General features: G+C 39.3%; 1 protein-coding gene across 3 annotated transcripts in view; it reads right to left on the bottom strand.

Moving 5' to 3' along the window:
• UNC79 (unc-79 homolog, NALCN channel complex subunit) overlaps positions 1-23,899 on the bottom strand; it is a 216,357-nt gene that overhangs the window by 37,570 nt on the left and 154,888 nt on the right. For all 3 annotated transcript variants that reach the window (XM_065871451.1, XM_065871450.1, XM_065871452.1), the window contains 8 exons: positions 22,568-22,670; positions 19,930-20,070; positions 16,863-16,901; positions 13,135-13,247; positions 12,961-13,046; positions 11,892-12,065; positions 8,252-8,320; positions 4,749-4,859 (listed from right to left, as the gene is read on the bottom strand). In XM_065871451.1, coding sequence (XP_065727523.1) covers positions 4,749-4,859; positions 8,252-8,320; positions 11,892-12,065; positions 12,961-13,046; positions 13,135-13,247; positions 16,863-16,901; positions 19,930-20,070; positions 22,568-22,670 — 836 coding nt within the window. The remainder of the gene's footprint in view (positions 1-4,748; positions 4,860-8,251; positions 8,321-11,891; positions 12,066-12,960; positions 13,047-13,134; positions 13,248-16,862; positions 16,902-19,929; positions 20,071-22,567; positions 22,671-23,899) is intronic.

The following is a 23,899-nucleotide window of genomic DNA, read 5'->3' on the forward strand; positions in this document are numbered from 1 at the left end:
AGTACAGTTGGCGTACAATATTATATAAGTTCCAGGGGGACAATATATTTGTTCACAACTTGTAAAGGTTACACTCCATTTATAGTTATTATAAAATATTTCCTATATTCCCCATGTTGTACAATATATCCTTATACTTTATACATAATAGTTTGTACCTCTTAATCCCCTACCCCTAATCTGTCCCTCCCCACTTCCCTCTCCCCACTGGTAACCACTAGTTTGTTCTCTGTATCTGTGAGTCTGTTTCTTTTTTGTTATATTCACTAGTTTGTCGTATTTTTAGATTCCACATATAAGTGATATCATACATATTTGTCTTTGTTTGTCTGATTTACTTCACTTAGCATAATGCCCTCCAAGTCCATCCATGTTGCTGCAAATGGCAGAATTTCATTCTTTTTTATGGCTGAGCATGAGGTTTTATTTTTAATGCATTAACTTGGGATTATTCATTCAGAATTTTTGCATCTTTGAAGTATAACTGGCCTATAATTTTCCTTTCCCCTATTGCCCTTGTCTGGTTGGTATCAAAATTCTATTGGCCTCATAAAATATGTTGCAAATTGTTCCCTTTTTTTCTATTCTCTGTTTTAGTTTGCATAAAGTAGAGCTCAATCTGCTCCTTAAATGTTTAATGAAAGTTGTCTTTAAAATTGGAATGGTTTTTAAACGTAAGATAGATAGCTAGTGAGAAGCAGCCACATAGCACAGGGACCTTTGTGCTTTGTGACCACCTAGAGGGGTGGGATAGGGAGGGTGGGAGGGAGGGAGACGCAAGAGGGAAGAGATATGGGAACATATGTATATGTATAACTGATTCACTTTGTTATAAAGCAGAAACTAACACACCATTGTAAAGCAATTATACTCCAATAAAGATGTTAAAAAAAATTGGAATGTTTTTAACTACTGATTCCATTTTTTCATCATTTAAATCTAGCCATCTTTTTTCTGATTGTTACACATTACATTTTTTCTAGAAAATTGTCCCTATTTCCCAAGATTTCAAATTTACTGGCTAAATCTTCTCTTTATATTCTTCATTTCTTTATCTCCCTTTGCTGCATGCTATATAATTTCTTCAGATCTATTTTCATTTCACTAAATCCCTCTTTGGCTATGTCTAATTTGCTCTCTAACCTGTCCACTGAGGTTTTTTTTTTTATGTCAATGACTATTTCATTTCTAGAATTTCTACTTTGTTCAAATCTATCTGTTTTTTTTTTAAGTGACTAGATCTTTTCTCAAGTTTTTAATTCATCTTTTAATGCTTATCATTCAGAGTATGTTTTTATAGTCTCTATCACATTGTTCTAATATTGGAAGTTCTTAGGGGGAATAATCTGATTTTTGTTGACTATGCTAAAGTAGCTCATGGTGGATTATTTCTTCACATGTTTTGTAATGTTAGATCATGATCTCATGTTCATCCAGATTTTAATTATGGGAATCCTGTTGGCCTAGGTTGAAGGCATATCCCTCCAGAGAGGTTTGAGGATTGATTTTGAGCTTGTTTCTGCCAGACACTCCAATGCAATTACTTGCCCAGCACCAATTTATTTGGCTTTTGGGGGTTCACAGAGCATGCAGGTATTACAAATTCAAATTCTAAACATGTTCAAAGATAGGCTCATGTTTACTAATTCTCAAGGGAAACTACAACTCTTTCAGTTCCCAGGCTCAGACAGAGCCCATTCTTTGTCACCTCCATATAAGAATATATCCTTTCCAAAGCAAACTTTTCTCAAACATATAGCCTTTCAAGGGTTCTGGCTTTCTCCTGGGGACAACTCAGCTCCAACTCCCAGCCTGAAATAGTCCCAAGACTTCATTTCCTTTCTCTATATGGGCTTTAAAACTCAAGTCACTAAGGAATATAACAAAAAAGAAACAGACTCACAGACATAGAGAACCAACTAGTGGTTACCAGCAGAGAAAGGGAAAGGGGTAGGGGACTAAGAGGTACAAACTACTGGGTATAAAATAGGCTACAAGGATATATTGTACAACAGGGAATATAGCCAATTTTAATAATAACTATAAATGGAGTATAACCTTTAAAAATTGTGAATCACTATATTGTACACCTGGAACTCATAAAATATTGTATATCAACCATACTTCAATTAAAAACAAAAAACTCAAGCTACTAAGTTACCCAAACAATCAACTTCTCTACCCCAAGACTGCTACAATATCAGCTTATATGCTTACCACTCTGGTTCTCAATTCCCTTTTCATTTTTTCAACTTTCATTCCTATAAAATTTGCTATATATTTAAAATCATGTTTATTACTTTTCATCCATCACTTCTAGCATTTTAAGTGGGACAGTTTTCAAGTTATCGAGACTGCCCGATTGCCAAATAGTCTCCAAAGCTATTACCTTTCCATGTCTTTTCTTGGGCACATGAAAAGATGCTCAACATCACTAATTATTAGAGAAATGCAAATCAAAACTACAATGAGGGTATCACCTCACACCGGTCAGAATGGCCATTATCAAACAAATCTAGAAACAATAAATGATGGAAGGGGTGTGGTGAAAAGGGAACCCTCTTGCACTGTTGGTGGGAATGTAAATTGATACAACCACTATGGAAAACAGTATGGAGGTTCCTTAAAAAACTAAAAATAGAACTACCCTATGACCCCGCAATCCCACTACTGGGCATATACCCTGAGAAAACCATAATTCAAAAAGAGACATGTACCACAATGTTCGCTGAAGCACTATTTACAATAGCCAGGACATGGAACCAACCTAAATGTCCATCGACAGATGAATGGATAAAGAAGATGTGGCACATATATACAATGGAATATTACTTGCCATGAAAAGAAATGAAATTGAGTTATTTGTAGTGAGGTGGATGGACCTAGAGTCTGTCATACAGAGTGAAGTTAAGTCAGAAAGAGAAAAACAAATACTGTAGGCTAACGCATATATATGGAATCTTAAAAAAAAAATGGTACTGATGAACCTAGTTGCAGGGCAGGAATAAAGAGGTAGACATAGAAAATGGACTTGAGGACATGGGGTGGGAGGGCAAAGTGAGAGTAGCGCTGACATATACACACTACTGAATGTAAAATAGTTAGCTAGTGGGAAGCAGCAGCACAGCCCAGGGAGATCAGCTTGGTGCGTTATGATGACCTAGAGGGGTGGGATGGGGGGGGTGGGAGGGAGGCTCAAGAGGGAGGGGATATGGGGACGTGTGTGTGCACATGGCTGATTCGCTTTGTTGAGCCACAGAAACTAACACAGTGCTGTGAAGCAGTTGAGGAGAAGCCTCCATTAGATACTGCTATTTCTTTAGCTATTTCTTATAGTTTCTCCTTATCTGTGGAAAAGGTGGGAATGCCCTAGATCAAAGCTTTCTACAACTAATAGTCATTTTGAGTTGCAGAATGAAGCAGGGTAGATGACAACGGGAAGAGAGAGGCCACAAAAGCTATGATAGATTATGAGGGGATATAATGCATAATGAATATTTAAAACCAAAAATATCTTGAATTCAAAATAGTGGAAGGGCCACTGTAATAAATACTTACAGTACACAGCATAGAAAGCACAAACCCATTATGATTCCTCTTCTATAAAATATATAATTTAAACAAATCAAACATAAAGAAAATTAAGAAATAAAATGACTTCTAAAAATAGAATATCTTTTCATTGTATTTGCTGCTGTGTCTTTTTTTTTAAGTGAAAAAAAGAAAAAGAAGTTATTTTTCAGGAAGGATTTGAAAGAAGAAAAAAATACTGATTATTTTCGTAGTTAGAAAACATATTGTTCCAGGCAGAGTAATAAACAGTTTATAATCATAAAGATTAAAGAGAAGGTTATCATGAAACACTTAACATGGCGGAATGGACACAAGATGGTAAGAAAGGAGACAAGGGTGTTTTAAATAGAATGAAAACCTTGATAAAAGTTAGATTTTTAGGAGAAATTAAAGGGCTTGTAGAAGTGGACAACGTGAATAAAGGAGTATTCTGAATGTTTAAGAGGGAACAACAGAAACAGAAACCCCATTGAAAATAAACTTGGAAAATTTGGAAATTGGAAAAGTAGCATTTGCACATTGTTCTTAAGGACAGAAACGCTCTCAATTTGTCCTGCCTTCTGCTTTTCCACTAGGATAGTGTCTATCAGCACCAACAAGGCTGCTATAAGCACTGGGCAAGCAGTACTTTTCCACTTCCTCAGTAGTGGGGCAGGGGATACTAAAGATAATGCAATAGAGAAACCATTATCAAAGCAAGATGACAAACGATGAGATTACAGTCTCAGAGGCCAAGAACCCAGAACTGGGGAGACAGACAAATGATGAGAATTAAGGAGCTCTCCACAGGCTTTTACAAATGACAAGCTGGTATTTTTCTACTCTGGGTATAAAATTGATATGTACTGATGGCTTGCCCACTAATCATAGGATGGTGAACTTGAAAAGGACATTAGAGGTCATTTAGACCATTATCTCATTTCATTCGGAATACCTCTTCTCCTCTAAACCATATGACCCTCAGTTCTCCACATTTGCATATATAACGTATAGTTTATATATTTGTGTGTGCAAAGTGTTTCCTTCTAATGAATTTTATTAGACCTCAGTTGAATTACTCACTTTTCACTATACTGAGGCAATTAAACTAAGAAGGATTTGATACTGATTAGAAAGAATATGCTTCTGCCAGTTTTTTGTTTCCCAGGGACACATAAACACACATGCAACCTTACCTTAGTGAAAGCTCGGTAACATAAGCCACACACCTCCACCAGGTAGGCCAAAGTGAAGATGGCATTCTGAATTACAAAGCTGAGCAGTTTTGAAAATGGTTCCAACAAACTCTGCAATGAGATTGGGGCCAAAATAAAACCAATTGCTGATTCTTTCATTAAAAAATAGTATTAAAGTCTAATGATACCTTAACTAATGGGATCACTCTTTCTTAATTTCAAATGCGTTGCCAGGTGGCTACTGTAGCAACCCTGTTTGTCTAACAAGAACAGAACTGAATCTTCAATCAATGGCTCAAAGAGCATGACTTAATCATTTTATTGCTAAAAATAATCCATTTTTTCCATGTGGCATCATTTATAAACCTATGTAACTCCAATCTTATCCTCATACCCACCCCCAGCAATCAAGACTCTGTGAAGTTTGCTTTAGGATCTCCCACTCTATTTCTCTGAATCTTTAGGCATGTGTGAGTTCATCAGACCCAGCTCCTCTAGAAGCCTGTCATCTCAGTTAAGTAGCACAAACCACCCTTGCACGTAAGTACCAAGGCACTATTAGCTTAGATAATACACATCAGGACCCAGCTTCCTGCCAGTGTTTACCAGGAAGGCTGTCAGTTTTGGTTTCCCCATCTGAATCCCACCCATAAAGGGTCACTTTTAGATCCTTATGCTTTCTTAAGTCATTTAGAGACATTTATTGGGCACCTACTAAGTAGCAAGCAGAGTTACACGCTTTTGTTTCGTTTATCTCGTTTAAATTTCTGATAACAATCCTGGGGAGACAGTATATTATAATAATTAATGACACAAGCTCTAGAATTTCACACCAGTGTTTGCAAACTTTAGCTCTCTGTGAACCTTGAATAAGTGATTTAACCTCTCTGGACTTAATTCTCTTCCCTGTAAAATGAGGATAATAATGACTTCCATCTCAATAGTGTTGTGAGAATTAAAGAAGATAATGTACGTAAAGCACTTGGCAACAGTAAGCCTTCCATCACTGTTAGTTATGAACTGCGCCATAACTCTCTGAAGCTTTACTATCCCCATTCTTCAGCTGAGGCAGTTAAGTAGGCAAGTAACTTGCCTAAGGCCATACAGCCATTGAATGGAATTCAAACTCAAATTCCAGGGCAATTTTCCAGAGGGAGAATTGCTCTGTAGGGAAGACAGGATTTTAATTGGGCTCCAAAAGACTTCGATGCTGTGATTTCCACTACTTCTCAACCTCTACGGTCCTAACTATCTGGATTATGAAAGTAATACATGCTCAGTGTGCAAACGCAGGATCTGTAGAAAAGTACAGATAAGGAAATAAAAGTCATCCATATTCCCATCACCCAGTGATAACATTTTGATATATTTCTCTTCTTCATCACACACCAGTTTACTCAGTTGAAGTCTTACACGTATATATAATACTACATTTTGTTAAGATAGTAACGTACGAAATTTCCAATGCTATTTAATTCTTCATAAAGATCCACTTTAATGGCCACAAAAGTCAGATTTTATTATATATAACATCTCAATAAATATGTTTTTGCATAAAATTTGCATTTTCTTCCTTAGAATAGATTACCAGAAAAAGAATGACTAAATCAAAGAATATGTGCATTTTTGAGGTCCTTTTTCCTTATGGATACAAAAATGAATTCATTACATGATAGCTGCCTCTGAGGATAGGAATTATGTTTGTTATTTGTATTACCCACAAAACCATGCAGTGCTTTCCATACAGAAAATCTTAGAGACACTCTTTGAAATAGCACTATTGATTCAGTACTGTTTGCTTTGTATAAATGTTGTTGCCTTAAAACACTAATAATGAATGAACAGGGATAGGGATAGGAATATGTCTCTGGTTGATATACATCCTTATCGGTCAAAAAAAGAAACCTGAATTCAGACCTATATAGAAACTTGCTCTTTTATCTAGCAAAGCAGCATGGTAATGGGGCAATACAGACAAATAAAAAAGCTTGAAATCAAAGGACATAGATTCAAGTCTCAAATCTTCCAGTAACCAGCTCTGTGACCTTGGCCAAGACACTTCATCTCTCTGAGCCTGTTTCCTTATCTGTAAATGAGCAGACTAGACCAAATGATCTCTATGCAATTTTCCAGCATAAACCATGAGTCTATGCAAGCACAGTCAAGGTAAAAAGTTACAGGGGATGTGGCTTCTTGGTATATTAACTAGTAGCTACAAGCCATTGCAATACAAATTATCGCCCTATTGCATATAACGCAGCCTGGGGATGTAGCCAGGAATACGAAAGTAAATGAGACACAGTGCTGGACTTCATAAAGCTCACAGGCTCACTGGGGAGACTTCAGTATAATATAACTGCTCGTATAAAGAGCTCTGTCAGGTATTGTGGGATCTGATATAGGAGGAAGTTGCTACAGAAAACGTGAGCCTTTTAAAAATTGGAATGGAATTCAGATTCTCATCTTGAAGAATGAGAAGGAGTTCACTCACCAGCAAGGGTATAAAGCGTTTCAGGCAAAGGAAATGGCCTAAGCAAAGGCAAGGAAGTATGAAATTAAATAAGATGATAAATGTACAGCAATTAGCACAATGTCTGCCATATGGTAAGTGTTCAGCAAACAGTGGTTATTGTTTCGCTGACGATAATGATGATGATTCTGAAAGTACGCAGGAAGCACAGGGATGGGACAAGTAGCCAAAGACTAACTAGGAAAGGTAGGCTTGCAAGTTAATTAGGTACCTTCTTGTATGCTCCATTAAGGAATTTGGACATTATCTTAAAAGAAGTGAGAAGTTATCAAAGATTTTAAACAAGGAACCAGTGCGATGAGATCTGTGTTTGGAAGGATCATCTAGTTCATAGTATTGAGGATGAACTGGTGGACATGGCCCAGGACTAAAAGGACCAATGATATTGTAATCTATTAGAGTTCTTCATACTAGGCACTTTCAGAAGGTTGAAAGTGGCAACTACAGATTATCATACTAAGTGAAATAAGTCAGAAAGACAAATACCATATGATATCACTTATATGTGGAATCTAAAATATGACAGTGAATCTATCTATGAAACAGAAACAGAATCAGGGACATAGAGAATAGACTGTTGGTTGCCAAGGGGGGTATGGTAGGAGAGAGATGGATTGGGAGTTTGGGGTTAGCAGATGAAAACTGGTATATCTAGAATAGATAAACAACAAGGTCCTACTGTATAGCACAGAGAACTATATTCAATATCCTGTGATAAACCAAAATGGAAAATAATATGAAAAAGAATGTATATATATGTATAACTGAGTCACTTTGCTGTACAGCAGTAATTAACACAACATTGTAATTCAACTATACTTCACTAAAAAATAAATTTAAAAAAAAAGGTTGAAAGTGAAGCATTCAGTATGTGATAACTGTTTCTTCAGTATTGCTTGCTATATGCCTGTCTTTTTAGGTTAAAAAAATAACCAAATAACCAACTGGTTATGTTTTTCTGAAACATACATACCCTTGTGGCATTGGTAGAGGGTATCTTCAAGAGGCAAATCATAATTCTCAAACTGGAATCTAAAGAACACTATGAACAAATACAAAAAAAGTAAAAGTCAGTACTCTTCTTAACATATCTTTTGCTTCATGTATTTCCTCTAAGCATTTATTTTAGGGAAAAAAAATCTGAAATATAGCTGCCTCCTTACAGTTTTCCGTGCCATATATTCATGTTGAAAAAAAAATAATTCTTAGCTTTAAAAATTTCATTAAACCATTAATTAAACAGTGTGAAACAATTAAATAATATTAATTGATATTAAATGTGCCCAATCCTGAAGAGGTCTATTAATTTGTGAAAGGTCCTGTTGAAAAAAAAAAAAACCTACTTAGATCAATTTAAAACCATTAGGCTTATTAGTCCAAATAAAGAACATTTCATCTGTCATTTCTCTGCTACGAAAAGATATAACAATAACCTAAGAAAAAGCAGTAAAATTCCTACAAGAGAAAATCATGCCTCACAAATCAAGTAGCATATTCTGGCACAATTCCACATCAAAATGTACTTTTTAAATAACGTGTACTGGGTTTGGGGGAAAATGTTATAGCAAGAATAAGCAATGATATTATTTAACATTGTTAAATATATGAAAATAGCAGGTTACAGTGAAATCTCTGCAGCTGTGTACAATACGAACCTCTTTAAGATAGTACAAACGAAGCCAGTGTTTCTCCAAGTATGATCCCTGGACCAGCAGCACCTCTATTACCTGGAAACTAGCTGGAATGCAAATCCTCAGGTCGCACCCATACTGAACCAGAAGTTCTCAGAATAAGGCCCAGGAGTCAGATTTTTAGCAAGTCCTTCAGGGACACTGACACACACTGATGTTTGAAATCCATTTCTCTAAACTGATGAGAACAAACTACAGAAGGTCTTTCAATGGCTTAATGTTTTCCCCAGAGATTAAATACACAGCATAGGATGATCAGAGGCAGTGCCCAGACAAAATCGAACAGGGCAAGTTTTCAGATAAATGCTGAAAGCATTTCACAAGTATCAATACCTTCTAAGGGAACCATTGGTCTATTTAACCTGCTCAATACCCATAGGAGTTGACGTGACATTTACATTACTTAACCGGGTGCTCATCAGGTCCCCACAGTGACCTATGAAGGAAGTCAGGAAATATCTTAGGAAACGTGGGGAGATGAGGATTGCATTCTCAAATAACTGTTGGCTAGAGTGGAGTAGCAGCTGACCCCATTAGAAAGGACTGGTGCTCTCCCGTTCTCAAGGGTCTCAATTCTCCTTATCTCACTCCACTCCACTCATTAACCTTGCAGTCAGGGTCCCTTTGGACAGGACTGATTATTACAAATTAGGTTTACTAATTGTTTCCAGCTGGCAATACTTCCAACTAGTCCATGTTCAAGTTAAATATTTTCATTATAGCACCGCCCTACAGGCATTTGAATTTGCCATGCCTGCCCCACACCTTCTCGAAAAGTGTGCGGCTCCTAAGCAATGAACGGCCCTGAATGGCTCTCTGCTCCTAGGGAGGGTCCTTGTGGTCGTGTTAAAATGCATGCACTGGAATATTCTGGTACATGACTGTTTTTGAATTACGGTTTTCTCAGGGTATATGCCCAGTAGTGGGATTGCTCGGTCGTATGGTAGTTAGATTTTTAGTTTTTTAAGGAATGTCCATACTGTTCTCCATAGTGGCTGTATCAATTTACATTCCCACCAACAGTGCACGAGGGTTCCCTTTTCTCCACACCCTCTCCAGCATTTATTGTTTGTAGGTTTTTTGATGATGGCCATTCTGACCGGTGTGAGATGATATCTCATTGTAGTTTTGATTTGTATTTCTCTAATGATTAATGATTTTGAGCATTCTTTCATGTGTCTGTTGGCAATCTGTATATCTTCTTTGGAGAAATGTCTATTTAGGTCTTCTGTCCATTTTTGGATTAGATAGTTTGTTTTTTTAATGTTGAGCTGCATAAGCTGCCTGTAAATGTTGGAGATTAATCCTTTGTCAGTTGCTTCATGGACTTGAGGATACGGGGAGGGGGAAGGGTAAGCTGGGACGAAGTGAGAGAGTGGCATGGACATATATACACTACCAAACATAAAATAGATAGCTAGTGGGAAGCAGCCGCATAGCACAGGAAGATCAGCTCGGTGCTTTGTGACCACCTAGAGGGGTGGGATAGGGAGGGTGGGAGGGAGGGAGATGCAAGAGGGAAGAGATATGGGGATATATGTATATGTATAACTGATTCACTTTGTTATAAAGCAGAAACTAACACACCATTGTAAAGCAATTATACTCCAATAAAGATGTTAAAAAAATGCATGCACTTGATTTCCTAAGTGTATATGTACAATAGCTATGTACATACACAGTTTCAAAGTACCAATTAATTCTCTTTGCTTGGATTTATTCAACTACTCTAGATTTCTGGATAGACAAGAATCACAGGATGTGAGAGATGGCAAAGATCTCAGTATTCCGGCTTCTTACAGTAATTTCAGACTCAAAGAAAACAGTATACACCAAGGTAAGGGTCCCTGAATTATCATCCTTACAGACCTTATTTGGGGGTCGCATTTTCCAAATTTGCCAATTTGGGAAAAGGTATTATCAGAGGTGGTTGGTCTTTTGAAAACATTTTACACATATGTAATATTCTTTTCAGAAGTAGTGCTGCTAACGTGTAACTTCACTTGTCAGATCCAGTTTTGCTGCAAGTTGAATATTTTTATCTGTGACCTGGATAAAGCACAAAAAGCTTGTGGAACCAATGAGGTTCAAAGACACAGCAATGGCCACTCCCAGCTACCTCCTTTCTCCCTGCTATAGAGACCTGAATGCCTCTAATTCACCCTTGTTCTAGAAGGACTCTAGGAGTCTGCTAGTGAAAGGACACTGGACTGGGAGTCAGAAGACTTGAGTTCTAATCTTTACACTGCCACTATCTCTCTGAATTTGCAGATCTCCATCTGGAAAATGGGAGCGTTGGAAAGGATGGTTTTTATAGGTCTCTTCCAGTTTTGACAGTAGAAGATTCTGGTTTTGCATTTAATGGGCTCATATTGGAAAAGTTCCTTAGGCTACCAGATTTCTAGCTAGGTAATTTTGTGTGTATTCTTGGAGGGCGGTGTGGCGTTGGGCAGGGGCTGGGGGAGGGAGGAGGGGGAGGAGGGGTAAAGCTGTCATATAGAAAAATACCATCTTGGTCTTTCAAGTACTTTATTCACACACACAAAAGCAATCACTTCCCTTTAGATAATGCTCTAAAATTGAAGCCTTACATTATATGTCTGGTCTCCTTTTAGATGAAACTATTATGTTTTCATTTAATATCCTTTTGAGAAAAATTTCTAGATAAACACAATCTACTAACGTCTTCCTGAACGTTTTTGTGTTTTACTCAACTGGAAACATGAAATCACTAAGTCAAAACGTCCACTGCATATTACTGTCAATCTGTAACATTTGAAGAGAAAACCTAAATAACACTCTCTACTCTGTGGCTAAAAGAGACTCCTTATAGCACTTTATGAAACATTCAATCACCCAAGACCCAGATGATCTGCAAACAGTAAGGAAGTAATTTAAAATGAAATCCTGGGTTCAGCTTACCTTCAGAGGCAAAACACAAGGCAGCTTGGCAAAAAAAGTCTGAAACTGGTTGCTGATGATTGCCCAGAGGCTACTAGGAGAATCCATGGGCAAAGCTTCCATGAAGGTAGCAATGTTTTCCAAACAGCGTATCATAGCACCCCCTGCTGGTAAATTCTTTTTGTTATTTAGACCCTAAAAACACAAAGCATAGGCAATCAACTGCTGAAACAGTGTGGGAATTCATACAGCTATTTGGCGAAGATCAGTTTTTAAAAATCATATATTCGCACTATAAACACGTGTTGTGTGCCTGCTATAAAGGCCAATCATTGTAACTTCAGGAGTACAGGGGGAAATGGACGAGTCCACACAAAGTTGGGGGGGAAACTGTGATCTCTGACTCAGTGAGAAAGGGTGAAATGTAAACAGGAAATTAGAAACACCTTTTAAGGATCTACAATTGGTGTGGTTAGGTGTCAAGAAACGCAGTGAATGATGCTTGTTGGAAACTCCACCGGCCAAAGACTGAGGATGACTACTATAGCAACAGCAAAGTCCCTACGGCAATCTGCCAACCCTCCAAGCTAACTGAGAAAAGCTAAGGAGCAGAGGACAGGAGACAGACTCCAAGTAAAGCGATACAGCGAATAAGCCGTGGAGGTGAGAAGTAGCTTCAAGTCTCATGATACAGAAAATAAGCAGACCTCGAACCCAGATCTTGTGATACACAAACAAACAGTGCCGCTGAAATCTGAATCCAAGTCTCGTGATGCAATGCACATGGATCTGCGCACCACCCATTCTGAAAGCTGGAGAGTTTTGTGGAGGTGAGTGTTCCACGCCTGGCATCCACCTCTTAGCGAAGGGGTCCAGAGGCTTCAAGTAAATTCTAAGTCCACACTAAACAGCAGTGTCCAACTGACACTATTCTATGCGTTGGCAATTTTCATTTTTTAAATTTTTTAATGTTAAATTACTTAAAACTTAATTTGACATTTAAATTTTAATACTTAAGTTAAATGACTCTGAATTTCTTCCTCAGCAGTGATTTCGGCAGGGGCTCAGAGTGCCGAGAAAGCAAACCTACCTCCAAGAGCTGACTGAGGACAGCAACAGAGCTCAGTTCATTGAAGTCCATCAGAGACGTGGCCAAGGTCCGTAAAAAAGTCCCATCTGGAAAGACAACAATCAGATTTAGTAGCGTTTGGGTTTCAGCGACTAGCCACGCCTGTGGTGTCTGAATTCCCCATGGATGAATTACCTTTGATAGTGCTCTGGAACAGCTGCGGGAAGATGCCATTGGGAGCCAGCTGATGGAAGATACAGCGCAGGAACTGCTTGGCCACCCCCGCTGCATTGCCGGGTAGCATCATGCTGGCGTTGACCAGGGAGAGAAAACACAAGGAATCTTGGAGCAACCAGCGTGAGTTCAGGTATTTATTTACTTATCTATTCACATACACATCAGTCCTCTTATGGAATATCCCACTGTCATTTCCATTAGTAAGATGAAATATTCTAGTCACATGGAATCCCTGTTAGCGATACGTTTTTAGAAAGAGGGAACCAGGTAATGCCAGAGTTGGTCTCAGACTAATTCCAGCCACCCCACTGTACAGATGAGGGTTCCCAGCCAGAGAGAAAAGGTGACCTACAAAGGCTACAAGTCCAGAGAATGGCAGAGTCAGGACTAGAATCCAGGATGGGGATTATCAGCAAGATCCTCTCAGAAAGTGGCGTTGGCTAAGAGAGACAGCCCCTCTGAGGGAAAATGCAGGAGGGACATGTTCATTCCTACTGGAAGATCTGGGAAGTTTTCGTGGGGCATCTGAGCTGCTACTTGTAAAACGGTTAGGACTTCGATATGTGCAGTTTTCCCCTTTACCCTCTGCACTACCAACTGCATGTCAAAACAGGGAGCCAAGAGATGATTATTTGGCCTTTCCCCTTAGACCGAAGTATCAGAAAGGACGCTCCCAGAGGTGACTGTAGCTGAGTTGCTGAAAAGAAGAAGGAGGAAATCAAAGAGCCCAGCTGGATAACTAGTAAAAAATCTGTCTTGTCTGATTGTTTCTTTCTGCCTTGTCTACCCTGATATGCTGGCTCAAACTTATAGGTCAAAAATGTCCTTCAGGAAGAAATGACACCAAACTCTCACAAACTCTTTCGAAAATTAGAAAAGGAGGGAACCCTTCCCAGTGTATTTTATGAGGCCCTAAAACTAAAATCAGATAAAGCATTACAAATAAAGCAAAACAAAAACCAAGAAGGAACAAAATGAAAAGAAAAAGGACAGACCAATAGTCCTCATGGACATTGACTCCAACTGTAGATAAAAAGGATGATTGACCGTGACCAAATAGAGTTTATCCCAGGAATGTAAGAATGACTTAATATTCAAAACCCAATCAATGGCCTTCCCGGTGGCACAGTGGTTGAGAATCCACCAGCCAATGCAGGGGACACGGGTTCGAGCCCTGGTCCAGGAGGATCCCACATGCTGCGGAGCAACTAAGCCCGTGCACCGCAACTACTGAGCCTGTGCTCTAGAGCCCGCGAGCCACAACTACTGAAGCCCGCACGGCTACAGCCCGTGCTCCGCAACAAGAGAGGCCACTGCAACGAGAAACCCACGCACCGCAACAAAGAGTAGCCCCCACTCACCGCAACTAGAGAAAGCCTGTGCACAGCAATGACGACCCAACACAGCCAAAAATAAATAAATTAAAAAAAAAAAACCAATCAATGCAATTCAATATCTTAGAGAATAAAGGGCAAAAACCATAGTTATTTCAATAGATAACAGAAAGTGCATTTGATAAAATTCAACATGCATTCATGATAAAAAACTCTCGGCAAACTAGAAATAGAAGGAACTACCCTCAGTCTGGTAAAGGGCACCTGTGAAAACCTATAGCAAACATAATTAATGGTGAGATATTAAATGATTGTCTTGTAAGAGCAGGAACAAGGCAAGGGTGCTCATTCACATCTTTACTATTACACTGGAGGCCCTAGCCAATGCAAGGGAGTAACAAAAAAGTAAAAGGCATAAAAATCAGAAAGAGGTGAAACTGTCACTATTTACAGACGATATGACTTTCTACATACAATTGCCTTTACATTCTAAGGAATCTAAAAGACAGCTACTACAACTAAGTGAATTTAGTTTATTACATTACAATATTAATACAAAAAATTGTATATCTGTATATCAGCAGCAAAAAGAAAACAAAATTTTTTCAATTTCATTTACATGGGCATTAAAAAACCAAAATTCCTGGGAATAAATTTAACAAAAGCTATGCAAGATCTCTACAATGAAAACCATAAACCATTGCTGAGAGAAACAAAGACCAAATGAAATGACAATAGACACCATGTTTATTAATTGAAAGACTCAATATATTTTTTTTTTTTTTTTGTGGTACGCGGGCCTCTCACCGCTGCGGCCCCTCCCGCTGCGGAGCACAGGCTCCGGACGCGCAGGCCCAGCGGCCATGGGTCACGGGCCCAGCCGCTCCGCGGCATGTGGGATCCTCCCGGACCGGGGCACGAACCCGCGTCCCCTGCATCGGCAGGCGGACTCCCAACCACTGCGCCACCAGGGAAGCCCTCAATATTTTTATGATATCATTTATCCCCAAACTGACTTAGAGTCTGAGTACAATCCTAGGAGGCTTTCCCCCGCAGATTGAGAAGCTTTTTCTACAATTTATATGGAAATGTAAGGAATCTAGAATATCCAAATCAACCTTCTTTTAAAGGATGACCAAAGTTGGAGAATTCACAATGACTTCAAGACTTACTATACGGCTACAGTAATCAAGACAGTGTGGTGCCAGCACAAGGATCAACATACAGATCAGTGAAACAGGATAGAGAGGCTAGAAATAGACTGAACCTAATACGGTTATTTGATTTTAACAGACACCAAAGTGATCCAATGGGGAAAGGGAAAGTCTTTTTTTTTTTTTTTTTTTTTTTTTTTTGCGGTACACGGGCCTCTCACTGTTGTGGCCTCTCCCATTGCGGAGCACAGGCTCCGGACGCGCAGGCTCAGCGCCATGGCTCACAGGCCCAGCCGCTCCGCAGCATGTGGGATCTTCCCGGACCGGGGCACGAACCCGTGTCCCCTGCATTGACAGGCGGACTCTCAATCACTGCGCCACCAGGGAAGCCTTTTTTTTTTTTTTTAATGGTGCTGAAATAACTAAGGTATTCACATGGATAAAATGGAACTTCAACCCCTACCTCACACCATACATAAAGATTAATTTGAGATGGATCATGTAAATGCTAAATATAAATGCTAAAACCATAAAACTTCTATTGGGAGACATTGGAAAATATATTCTTGACTTAAGGATAGGCAAAGGTTCCTTAGATAAACAATAAGAAGGAATAGTCATAAGTTGTTTTAAAATTTTAAAACATTAGACTTCATCTAAATTAAAAACTTCTCATCAGAGCTTCCCTGGTGGCCCAGTGGTTAAGAATCTGCCTGCCAATGCAGGGGACACGGGTTCAAGCCCTGGCCCGGGACCACATGCCATGGAGCAACTAAGCCCGTGGGATGCAATTACTGAGCGTGCACTCTAGAGCCCGTGAGCCACAACTACTGAGCCCACGTGCCACAACTACTGAAGCCTGTGTGCCTAGAACCCGTGCTCTGCAACAAGAGAAGCCACCGCAATGAGAAGCCCACACGCCGCAACTAGAGAAAACCCGAGCACAGCAACGAAGACCCAACGCAGCCAAATAAATAAATAAATTAATTTTTTTTAAAAAAAGTATTTGTTGACTGAAATGAGTGAATGCAGGATTGAATAAATGAAGGTGTGAAGAGAAAATGAACGAGTGCTCTCTGGAGCTGCAACTGAACCTAACCATATTCCTCCCGTGGTAAACACTCTAGTGTTTTAGAAATGGATGAACACGCACAGGGGACAAAAAGAAATCAGATTTGAGCTCATTTTAGGACCTTACCTTTCTGCTTGATTAGAAAAAGTTGTGCTGGATGCCAATCTAGGAAATAAAGTAAACAGAATCACATGAGTATCTTAGGGTTTCATGATGAAATGCATGAGTACTGTATGTCACATTGCAGCTCCCATTTCGATGCGGGACCTGTAAAACCATTGACAATGTCCTTGACCAGGGACAGAGGATCCACTCAGGGGTCAGTCTCCAGGGTTCAATTTAATCTAGTTTCTGAAATCTGCTTTCTGCATCAAATATTTCCACGGAGATGCATACAGTTGAGTTAGTTGAATAGCACCCAGTCAATCTACAAACATGTCCTTCGCAGCCAGGTTAGACAGATAACAGAACAGTATTTGACCCAGTCCTTCCCCATATTAACTCAACTCAAAATTCATTTCTTTGTATACAACCTCTGAAACCTCACCGCAAACAAACCACAAACTGTAAAAGCCTCTGTAAGATAGCAAAATAGGTAACGGATATTTGTCAGCTAATCGTTGGGTTGAAATGACATATTGAAAAGAGAAATGTATTAGGTTAAGTAATCAATATATAACATGTAATTTTTGAAAAATATAATTATATGGTTCTATATGCATGGAAATATTCTAGATGTATAGAAAGAAAAAGAATGTAATAAATTTGTGGGTTTAGAAAAACACGTCTTGATCAGTGAGATACTGAAGAAACAAACAAGGAGAAAGCTAAAAACTTATTTACTTAAGACCACAACAGTGAATCGAGTCAAGAATGCATTTGGACAGGAATAGAGGGTCCAGCACCAGTAACACCAGACACGATTCCCAGTTTCTTTGGTTATGGTCTCTCTCATACTAATGACACTACAATGAATAGATAATCATTGGCAAATGAAATAAACAGTAATTAAGGGTGCAGCCAATGTGATTTTGAAGGCTGCATCTAGAGAAAGGGGTGGGTAAATTTTAAGAGATCTAAGTAGAGAGCAAAATATGAAATCATATGGAAAGGCTTGGGGGATAAATGAAAGGGATGTGTTGAACTTACACACTCTTAGAACATGCTGGAAATAGTTCCTGTGGGACCAGAATAAACTTAAGTGTTCGTAAATCCACACTGCTTCACCGGGAATTGAGGTATGCAAGGAAACCCTGAATCAGGTGACTACTGAATCTGCCTTCTTGGTAGGTTTGGTTGCTAAGAACTGGGCAGCTTGCTTTAATGCTCTCCCTGTCTCTTGCTAGTCTGCCCAAAGGAGGTACAGATTTAACGATTTTTATAGGTAGGTATGTAAAAATATATCTCTATTGTTTTTCCTTTGCTTTTCTTCAAAACTTGTTTGTTTCCATCCTAAGAACTGGCAATGCTTGAACGTGATTTATTCTCCCTTATGTTAAAACAAAATAAAAACCCCTCTGTGTATCTATTACAACTTAGATCAGCTATTTCAAGGAGATGGTAACAGACCGGAACAATAATTCTGTCTGTTCTAAAACTGAAAAGTATTGATAGTAGGAATCGAGACCTTGCATTAATAAAAATCTTTCAATTTCACAAGTATTGCTGATAGCTGGTATAACATTTATTCCACATTTATTATGATTAGGTTCAAATCAAGGGCTTAATTCATCTTTTCTTATCTCTCTATCTCCCTGTGTTCATCACTTACTTTACACATTGGCTATTTCTAAGTATTAGAGGTGGAACAGTTATACCAAGTCTGACTGCATCCTCCCAGGGATACACACACCTAAGGATACTACAGAAAAATCTGGGGAAGGGGGATAAGGGAGTCACATACTTCTGGGCTTGAGGGGTTTTTAATGCTTCCCTGTTTGTCTTTAACTTGAAATCATCATTTTTTTCATTAAAAAGATTAAATTTTAGCTCCATCAAGATTCATTCTGTTTCCTCCATCAAATACCAGGAATTTGCAGAATCCAGGTTTTTTCTCCAACCTCCTCCATAGAGACCTTCCCTAAGAAATCATTTCCATCCTGAACTCCCACAGCACTCACCACACATATCACTCATGAATACAGCTCTTAATCATGTCCCGTCTTTTATGGCTACTCAGTTATTCCACACATCACTGTCCTCTTCAACAACTAAGCCATAAAGCACTTGAGGGCAAGAGCTAGGTGTAATGCCTGCAACCTAAAGCACCTAGCTCTGTGCTAGCACAGATTGGAAACTTAACACATTCACAGGGAATTAACTCAGTCCTCTCCTATACGTTGTGTATGCTAGGACTACAATTTGTTACTGAATTTGAACTTTACTTATATCCGTGAAGTACATCACTTTTCTTCTAATGTCCTATCTACTAAATGGAATTTTTTTAACATGAAAATTCTCAAAGCAGCTAAGTTTTAATCAGTCAGGCTGAAGGCTCTGTTCCCAAAATGTGTGCATCTTTCCTTTTTCTGAGTCAGAAGTATAAAACTACTATACTTCCATTTATCCCTTCACGTGACAAGGCCGCAAGTTGCATAATTAAGTGAGCCACCCTAAGATTACAAGTGCCTAGAGAACCCATCTTAAAACAGGTAAAGTGAGGGACTTCCCTGGTGGCACAGTAGTTAGGACTCCACACTCCCAAAGCAGGGAGCCTGGGTTCGATCCCTGGTAGGGGAACTAGATCCCACATGCATGCCACAACTAAGGAGGCTGCCTGCAGCAACAAAGACCTGGTACAACCAAATAGATATTTTTTTTAAAAACAGGTAAAGAAAGATAATAATAATATCTAAAAGTTACGAAGTGTTTAGTGTGAATTATGTACAGTTCTGAGCACTGTAACATACACTGGCTCACATAGTGTTTAACAGAGAACAACAAACAGTAGGGTTTTCTTAGTGCAGTTTCCTCTAGCTCCACTCTGACGTTGTGACTCACGACCCTGCATGGCTGCAGAATTCAACCAAAAGTTTGGTACATTCAGTTTGTGAAATTAGTCTGAGTTGATCCCACAAATATCAAGCATCTGTAAGGTTACAAAATGCTTCACTTTTGAATTGGCAGTTTTTATTTAAGGATACAGATGGAGTAAGACTCCTTCCTACCAAACAAAACGGAAGCTGACATTCACCTTCCCACAGACTGCATGATATCCAGCAACAACGGGGCTGCCAAGTCTGGGCTTAAGTGAATGAATGTGGAGAGAACCACAATGGCCAGCCCAAGGGTTTCCTCATCATACTCTTCAAGAATGGCCCCACAGTCATGGCATCTGCAAAGAAAACAGAGGAATGCTTTCCATGAAAGCCGACAGTGGTTTCAAGGTGTTAGTACGTGCAGCCATTTTTGGTGAGTCTTGGAAAAGTCCCCAAAAGGAGGTGAGCGGTCCCATTCTAACAATAAACAGAAAACTCCAGCACCACCATCACCTCAGACACAGAAATAGCACACACACCAGAGATCAGGAAGGTCCCGCTGATCACTGAAAATGGTCTTTCAACTCATTGGTATCTGGCCTTTACACGAATCAGTGCTCCCTTTTACAATGAGCGCCAATGGGACTAATAGTCCGAAGCTTCTGGTTGAAGGATTTTCTGCATGTGAAATTATTGCTGGGGATAGTCATTAACTAGATTTTTTTTCGTTTGTTGAAATTAAAAGTGAAAAATATCTAGACAAAAATGGAAGCCTTCCCAATCTTTCAGATTTAAAAACATCCTATTAATAAAGACGTAGACATAGAGAATGTACTTGAGGACACGGGGGCAGGGAGGGGGAAGCTGGGGAAAAGTGACAGTAGCATCGACATATATACACTACCGAATGTAAAATAGAGAGCTAGTGGGAAGCAGCAGCATAGCACAGGGAGATCGGCTCGGTGCTTTGCGATGACCTAGAGGGGTGGGATAGGGAGGGTGGGAGAGAGGCTCAAGAGGGAGGGGATATGGGGACATGTGTGTGCACATGGCTGATTCACTTTGGTGTACAGCAGAAACTAACACAGCATTATGAAGCAATTATACTCCATAAAGATCTATTGAAAAAAGAAATAAAACAAAAATAAATAAAAAATTTTAAATCCTATTTGTGAGTGAGAGACAGAATAGTCTAGTCAATAGAACCCTGTAGAAAGCCTAGGGAGTCTGGTTCAAGCCTCTTCTCTACCCGTCACTCAGATCAGTTTATGAACTCACCATGCCTACTGAGAGAGCAGTCTGTAAAAACACAATGGTCCCTGCTCTTAAGGAACTTCCAGCTTATTGCTCTTTGTAGTATCTAATGTGGGTTCAACTGACGTCATCTCAACCAAAGCGGAGCTCTTTTTCTCAGTGGCCGCTGAACAGATTTATACGGTGAAGGGAAAAGCAAGGGAGGCAGCGCTAAAATAGCTACTGTGACCTTTCCATCTGAAAACTTCCTGATATACATATATATCACTCCTTACAAACTTCCTGATATACATACATATCACTCCTTACAAACTGACTTTTAAAAAAAATATAGGATTCACACTTGTAACTAAAAACGAAGATAAATGGAGTACACACAAAGGCAACCGGGAAGACAACTAGGAAATATTGAGACTTGGAGGAGGACACAAAACGAGAAAATTATACCAAAGAAAGAGCTAAGAAGAGCCCTCCACAAGCAACTAGGTGCTCCCCATGTGGACATGGTCAGGAGCTGTTCAAGACAGGCCTTTCACTTCTTCAGTAATGATGGCCAGCTGTGGCCAGCTGCATGGATCCTCATACCAGCCCCTTCCACCTCATCTTCCTCTCCTTTTATCGCAAGCCTACTCAATTTCTCACATGGGTCACCTTTACCAGGAAGCCTCCCCGGCCCAAGGGATCTCTCCAAACTTGAAATTGTACAAGTCTTATTCTTTATCATATTCACTGAACAGCATTTATGTGCCAGGAAATGTATAGGGACCTCAGAGCATAAAGTACAGAAGAAAGGGTACTAGTCCCTAAGGAACTCACAATCTATTACAGAACATGTGTGTATAAACACCTAACGATTAAAATACAGTGTGATAAGTGGTAGAACAGAGAGATGTATCAAATACTATGGAAACTTGGAGAATGGCATGATGCATTCTGCCTTGTGAAATCAGGGAAACTTGGCCTCAGGTTGGGTCTTGATGCATGAATAGGAGTTCACCAGGCAGAGAAAGTACAGAGTGAAGGGCACCTATGAGATCACAGAGGAGAGAACACATCAGGCATGCTCTGGAGAAGGTGAGGGGGCTAGGGAAGGAGTTCCTGGTGAGGAGTGGTTAAGTCCATACCTTCACAACCTAAAGGGCCTTTTACAATCAGCTAAAGCATTTGGACTTTATCCCATAAGAAATCTGGGGGGACTGAAGGCTGAGAAACAGAGAGGCAACGTAATCAATCTGAGATTCAGAGAATGAATCCTACTAGCTGGATCATATCTCAAACTTAGTCCCGCTCTTAACAATTTGAAGCTTCTGGATGAGAGATTTCATATGTGTGAAATTATTGCTAGGAATAATCAGTAAGTGGACATTATTTGCATTCATCCAAATTAAAAAAACAAAAATGCCTTGGCATAGATGAAAGCTGCCCATACAATACTGCATTTCTAAAGTAACAAATGTTTACCAACACTTATGGCTACAGCCATTTGAAGAACAAATTATGACTTAAAAGCATAGCATGCCTCCTCTGATATTTTCTCACAACCATGGTGAGCAACTCCTCAAATTCTGTAAACAGTGAAGAAAATAACTGTGAGCTTACTTGTCTGTCATCACCGTCGGCTGCTCGTCTGTGAATTCTTCGGGTGCTGGTACAAACATACTCACAATGCTGGGTGCTGACAGCAGGCTGGATTTCGTGGCACCTGGGTAAGCAGCAAAGAAACAGGTGGTGAATAAAATATGTGTGTCTGGGGACCAGGAAAAGCCCTATTCTCCTCTTATAAATCCTCCAAAGATCACATTCACAGGGATGTAACAGGGACAGCCCAATTCCATTGTGAAAAACCATCGAGAGTGAAATGAATTCAAGAAAGACTGATTTGTTTTGGCTTATATCATTTCAAGAGCTAGACTCCTATGGTTCATTTTGCTTTTTGACTCTGAAAAACATATCAGAAAGAGTTCAGGTGTGCCAACAGGGTACCAAAACAGAGAGGAAAAAAAGTGTGTGTGTGGGATCTATACAAGGGTATCCTTAAATGAGTTACAACCCTTAATTGCTAGGCATAAATGGAAGCTGCTCATACAATACTACATAAAATCACAAATGCATGCCAACACTAAAATGTTGCTCATTTGGAAAGGGAATCAGATCCTAGATCTCTACACACCTAAGCAAGGGGAGAAGTTTGAGCTAAGAAATATCAGGAAAGTTTTCTACTTTGTAAATTAATATAAGCCCCAAAGCAAAAGACTTCATTTTTCAAACTGAAATCTTTATGAATGAAATATGAAGTGTTTTTGAATGAACCATCTGGTGACTTCAGCCAATCGATATCACAGAGTTTAGTACTTTGGGTTTTGCTGCCTTCAGAGAAATCTGAGGCAGGAATCTAGTGCTCTAGTGATGAGTAAATCTGGAGATCCAGGAGACTGTTCTCCATTAAGAAAACCACCAGCGCTAGACAGATTCTCCAGGAACTATGGAAATAAGGCACTCCAAGAAGAATACCAAAGTGACAACTCAGAATAATACCATGTTCTACAAAGTAATAACTGAGACTCTGAGTTCTTCAAACAGGAAAGAAGCCAGAAAAACCCAATGGTCATTAAAGAATCTGTTTTTCATTAAGGAACTGCTAACTTTGTGCTGAAAAACAAAACAAAACTGTCTGGTCTTTCCTTAAATAGGAGAAAGATAATGATTCAGAGAATTGGTTTCTAAAGGAATCAACATAAAAAATTTTAGAAACCTCACCAAGTGGGCAAAGTATTTCAATCTGAGGGAGAAAAAAATGGTATCAAAGCCTTTGATGCTTCCATACTATACAGACTCCCTTGTCCGATCAAAGGCTACAAAATCTGTTTATAAGGAGACCTTCAGACCCAAACAGCAAAGGAAATTATCTGAAAATATCTTGATGTCACTTCT

The sequence above is a fragment of the Phocoena phocoena genome, chromosome 2 (genome assembly GCF_963924675.1).
Source record: "Phocoena phocoena chromosome 2, mPhoPho1.1, whole genome shotgun sequence".
In the NCBI taxonomy this organism is placed as follows: Eukaryota; Metazoa; Chordata; class Mammalia; order Artiodactyla; family Phocoenidae; genus Phocoena; species Phocoena phocoena.